Source organism: Lactuca serriola, chromosome 1 (genome assembly GCF_051521515.1).
Source record: "Lactuca serriola cultivar US96UC23 chromosome 1, Lser_US96UC23_V15, whole genome shotgun sequence".
Lineage (NCBI taxonomy): Eukaryota > Viridiplantae > Streptophyta > Magnoliopsida > Asterales > Asteraceae > Lactuca > Lactuca serriola.
Genome location: NC_136408.1, coordinates 82,230,221 through 82,235,851, shown reverse-complemented (window position 1 = coordinate 82,235,851; position 5,631 = coordinate 82,230,221). Strand labels below are relative to the sequence as shown.

At 33.1% G+C, this 5,631-nt stretch overlaps 1 protein-coding gene across 1 annotated transcript; it reads right to left on the bottom strand.

Annotated features, from left to right (window-relative positions):
• Nucleotides 1–3,414: 3,414 nt before the first annotated feature.
• LOC145093571 (aquaporin PIP2-2-like) lies at nt 3,415–4,943 on the bottom strand. The gene is made up of 4 exons (XM_079031718.1): nt 4,568–4,943; nt 4,135–4,430; nt 3,885–4,025; nt 3,415–3,791 (listed from the first exon to the last, which is right to left on the bottom strand). The coding sequence occupies exons 1-4, from the start codon at nt 4,884–4,886 to the stop codon at nt 3,678–3,680; spliced, it is 870 nt and encodes a 289-aa protein (XP_078887844.1). The 5' UTR covers nt 4,887–4,943; the 3' UTR covers nt 3,415–3,677.
• Nucleotides 4,944–5,631: the final 688 nt, after the last annotated feature.

The following is a 5,631-nucleotide window of genomic DNA, read 5'->3' as shown; positions in this document are numbered from 1 at the left end:
GGAGTTTATTATTTTACTATTATTGTATCACCACCCTTAATGTTGTTGGATGACCCATCTACAAATTTGAAAGTCATAGTTTTCTTTATATCTTGGTATTACTCAATATGTAAATGCCTTTTATCTTCTCTGTATTTGAAAAACTAAAAAATACTTACAAAATAATTTGTGTTTTAGTGGTTTGTGGACATCAAAGACAATAATCTTGCTTCTTTACTCTTAGAGAGAGGTTGAGAGAGAGTTTGGAAGATAGACTACAAAGGGTATGCTCATCTTTTTCTCTTTCACTGTTCTTCAATACCCTTTTTCTTCTAGAAATATGAACTTACTTTTGTGGAATCTGCTGATATACAAGCAAAGAGACAGAGAGCAGGGTAATCCTCTTCTAATCAGACTTGAAAAATCCTTGAAAAAGCCAAGCCAAAAGGACTCTCCCTCTTGCTACTAACAAAAGACGTCTTTGTTGAGAAGTTCGTGCTTGATGCAAACAACAAGGTTCCTCTTTACACGTGCTTATAACTTCTTAGTTTTGTCATTAACTAGGATTTTTTTCCATTTATAGGTTCTATTTAGCAGGTACGGTTTTTGAATATTGGAGATTTGGAGGTTGTGAGTGTGATAATTAGTCAAAAAAAAAAAACTCGAGCTGGTAGTTTATGTGCCAGTTTTTGGGATCCATTTATGAAGGTTTTATTGCAAGTCTTCTGGATTATTTCTGTTCTTAGTTAGACTGTTCATTTCAGTTAGATTGTTATTGCTCCTGTGCCAAACCTGACGGTTCTTTGTAACTTTGCCTATTTGGCTTGGGAAATCAAATGGACAAATTTGCCCCTGTATTTTGGTTTTTAGTTTTTTTCCACAGACAACAAATCAAAATCTTTTGAGGTAAATTCTAATTTTTATTTTTTAGTGATTATTTCTTACTTTTTCAATGAGAGGGAATTTGATCAACGGGGTTTCCTATGTTATTTTTCTAATAAATTTGTATGTTGTTGAATTGCAGATACATATAAAGAGAGGTTCAATGGATTTTTCAAAAGAAGATTGGACAAAGCCTTTAAAATAGGTGTAACAGGATCATGGTTGGTGTTGAAATATGTTTGACGTCATATGCTTGCTTTTAATAGAGGAGGATCCATAAACAACATATCTTTCGGTGTTGTTATTTGTCGAAGTTATAAAAATGAAATTGTTAAGTATATTTAAAATACGGGTAAACTCAATATGTCCGGGGAGTTTCATTGGATTATTGTTTGTATTAACTTTATAATTTCGTCCAATTTTATCATTCTAATTAACTTTTACAAGATTCATGTGTTATAAATTTTTAGGAATGGTCCTTATACATTTTTTACTTCTTACATAGCAGCAATAAAATAATGACTTTAACACTCAATACACTTACTGTTGAAAAATAAAAAATTAACAAGAGGTTCGATTATTCCTTCGAACATTCGGTGTTGTGATGCAGGGATTACAAGATGCCCGATAATGATGTTGAGTAATTCCGTTCCATTTGTTTCAATTCCATTTCATTCTTTACTTTTCTTTTATGAAACCAATCTACATTCATTTTTGGACTTTGTAAAATTACCGACATTTAATATTACTTTTTCTTATAGGAACTTAGGAAAAATTAGAGCAGTATATTTTAAATCGTTGTATAGTTTGTTGCTCCTGTTTTTTAATAAAAAGTTAAGAAATACCCTCTAACCGCCGCAACTTCAACACCCGCAACGTGAGATTCTTCCCTAGTTTAAATTAAAAGGGAATACATCTCTAATGTTGTAAACATTCACCACCAAATGAATATAAAAAAGCACTCTCCATTTCATATACATATTTGCAATAATAGTAATGTTTGGTAAAGGTCATCTGCTATAACTTGTTAAGAACACAATAGAAACAATCACCAAAAAGAAACAAGAACAACAAAAGAATGACGGCAATGGAATTCAAGCGCCAAAAATCTTTGAAAAACAACAAAAAATAAAGTAAATTAGCTATTAGAGATGACTACGGCCCCCACAGGAAATGAACTTAAATAATTTCATTTCTACTTTCTCCTTTCTTCCCCATATGACCCTAATTATTCAACAACAACAAAAAAAAAAAAAAAAAAAAAAAAAAAAAAAAAAAAAAAAAACCAATCTAATTACCCTAAAATTTGAAGATGTAAAAAACATTACCATCAACATCTAACAACAAGAATGCAAGACAATCACGAAAATAACTTATTTCAATGGAAACATAATTTCACGTTTCCAACGGAGGTTTGAAAATTTGATTTTCGTCAATTATACACCGAATTTCAAACTTCAAAAAAAAGTAGGAAACTTACTTTTGAGTTATTTCATAATTTGGGTTTTGAAAGCTTCGATTTCTAACGTGCTGGTTCTACCGATTTCTTTCGGCCAGAGACAGCACACACTTGGTAAATCGAATGAATGCGATTTTTTTTTGTCTCTATCGTTCTATGATTCGGAAAGCTATATAAGAATTTAATCTAATGAACACCTTAATGTTTATCTACAATTGATATTCATGAGGCCTTCTAAATCTGATGAATATTGACGTAAGGCAATAAATATGATAAGTACATATGATATGTACAAAAAACAACATTTGCCATCTATAGAAAACATATCTACTATCAACCAACTTAAAAGCAAATGCAAAAAAGCAAGGAAACCCCATTAGATATGTGGAACCATGTGGATTTTAATTTTTAAGGCTTGTGATAGATATAGACGTTTTTGTTTATTTATATTTGTTAAATGAATTTCAATATTCTTAGTAATTACACATATTTTATACAAATATTATGTAATGGATGTGATGTGTGGTAGTGTTATTGACCTTATCTTGTTTATAGAATAACAAAAGTGAAGATAAGAGAATTCTAGTTATTTAAAGAATATGCTTAAAGGATAATGGATATTAATTCATCAAAGAAAGTAAATGACTTGTTTTAGAGAGAGATAAAGACATAATAGTAGGTTGGCGGGATAGGAATTTTTTTTCTTTTTTAAAGTCCAAAAGTAGTTCTTATATATGTATAAATCAGTGGATCTTATCATCAATCATCATTGTTATAATTGTAAATTATGTTTTTTTTATCATCACATATATAGCACTTTGCTGCCACTTTCCATTGTGGTTTCACAGCTCACGAATTTGGCTTTATATGTATGTACATATGTTTCAAGATAAGAACAATTCTAGAAACCACTATTTATATTTGCATATCTTGAAATTAATATCACCTAAAACATTTTATATTGATCATTAAAAATGTATATTAGAATTATACAATTACACATTGCTCACTTAAAGAAGAAAATGTATCTTAGTTTTTTGTTAAATCATAAATATAACCGTATTAATTAGTTGTGAGCCTTTTCAAATGTTGAATGAACCAAACATTTTTTTTTCATAAATTTTATGATAAGAACACGAGCTCTTAAATTACATATTTCCACACCTTTTGATCTTGAAATACTTGGATCACAAAATCAAAATTAAAAAAGAAAAAAAAAAAAAAACGAACACTTACAATTCACATAAATAAGACACGAAGAAAATAAATAACAATTACATGAAACCCAATTCTTTTAAGGGGAATTTGCAAAGATATCTACAAGGCATGAACAGCCATGGATGAACATCTTTCAAGCTCAAGCATTGCTTCTGAAAGAGCCAAGTGCCTTGATTGCGGCGGCTCTCAGTACAAACTGGTGGTAGACGGCGGCGGCCAATGCTCCGATGAATGGTCCCACCCAGAAGATCCACTAAATTTGGAATTAATAATTATATTAATTCATATAATTAAATAAAAAGTAAATTTAAAGAAATTAAGAAAAGAAAAAGCAAAAAATACATACTTGATCATCCCATGCCTTCGCCTTGTTGTAAATCACGGCGGCGCCAAAACTTCTCGCTGGGTTGATGCCGGTGCCGGTGATCGGAATGGTGGCCAAGTGCACCATGAAAACAGCGAAACCGATGGGAAGTGGTGCCAATACCTTCATATTTCCATTTTTTAAAGTAGAATATAATTAGTATCCATCATTGGTGAATTTCTAGTTTTTTAAACTATCGTCGAAGAACAGAGAGAGATGATAAGGTGCTTACAGGAACATGGGAGTCTCGTGCACTCCTCTTGGGATCGGTGGCAGAGAAGACAGTGTAAACAAGGACGAAGGTGCCGATGATCTCAGCACCGAGTCCGGTGCCCTTATTGTAACCGTCGGCCAATTCGTTGGCACCGCCGCCGTACCGGTCGTAGTATGAGCTCTGGAAAGCTTTCACTAACCCTACACCACAGATTGCTCCCAAACACTGTGCAATCATGTAACCTACAGCCCTAATCAACGACACCTTTCTCGCCAAAAACAAACCGAATGTCACAGCAGGGTTAATGTGTCCTCCTGGCGTATTTTAGCAAGCAGAAGTTAGTTAGCTTCATCTCTCTTTACAAAAATCAAACAGTAGTTCGAAGTGATTTTGCTAAAGTGAAGACGAATTGATGATTGAGAATTTGAGAGTTGAGATTATATATACTTACCGGAGATACCGGCGGTGCAGTAGACGAGGATGAAGATCATGCCGCCGAAGGCCCAGGCGATGCCGAGAATTCCGACGCCGCCGCACTGATCGAGGTCCAAAGCAGGATCGGTCTGGCTTTTGTAACCGATGACTGTTAAAACAGTGACGTAGAGGAAGAGGAGAGTGGCGACGAACTCGGCAATGAGTGCTCTGTAGAAGGACCATTTGGTGAGTTCGTCAGCGTCAAAGAAGGGGGCAGGAGGTGGATCGTGGTAGTCCTTGGCGGTGTATTCGCCGCCGCCGCCGTGGTGCTCCGCCACTTCAACGTCTTTAGTCATGGCTTTCAGGTCGAGAGAACTGAGAAGTGATAATGGTTTTGTGAGTGGAGTGTGTTGTGATAGGTGGTATTTATGGAAGGTAGTGAGAGAAAAACCATAGTGATTAAGCTTCCATTATTGATGGCTTAACATAATTTAAGTGCTTTTTAATTAAAAAATTTATATGAAAAATTTCCCTTAATATTTTCTTATTTCCTTGACTATTATTATTGTAAAATGACTAAAATCAGCATTAGACCTTAATTTATCATGAATTTTAGATCTTTATTTATTTATTTATTTAACTATGCTTATGAATTTTTGATCATTAAAAAATAGAGAAAATTAGCTATATTCCTTATTATTTTTTCACTTAATGTCCAAATATTTTTTTCAATTAGCCAAAAATAACAAACAAATTGTAGTTCATCTAGGTGATTTACTCTCCTATGGCATGCTCTAAACAAAATTACTCATTGGTGTTTGAATGAATACCAAGAACAAAACCATTGGTGATAGGCTTCATCTACTGTTACATACAAGTAACATATTGTTTCATTTAATTGTTATTTTGTTCATACTGTTGAACCAACATAAATAACATATCACATAATAAAATTATATCACTATACATGTTAGAATAAATAAATAAACATCGCAAACCGTAGATAAGGTATGTCATCTATGATGTACAAATGCTAGTGCACATTTTGTGCAGATTGTACAATATAGGTGGCATACCGCACTTAGGGTTTTGATATTTAAT

Bases quoted from the DNA above. Each gene is read 5' to 3' on its own strand.
- LOC145093571 (XM_079031718.1), bottom strand. From the start codon at position 4,886: ATGACTAAAGACGTTGAAGTGGCGGAGCACCACGGCGGCGGCGGCGAA. The intron at 4,431-4,567 runs GTAAGTATATAT...AAAATACGCCAG, and splicing joins CTGCACCGCCGGTATCTCCG to GAGGACACATTAACCCTGCT. The intron at 3,792-3,884 runs GTATGTATTTTT...TTCCAAATTTAG, and splicing joins CGAAGGCATGGGATGATCAA to TGGATCTTCTGGGTGGGACC.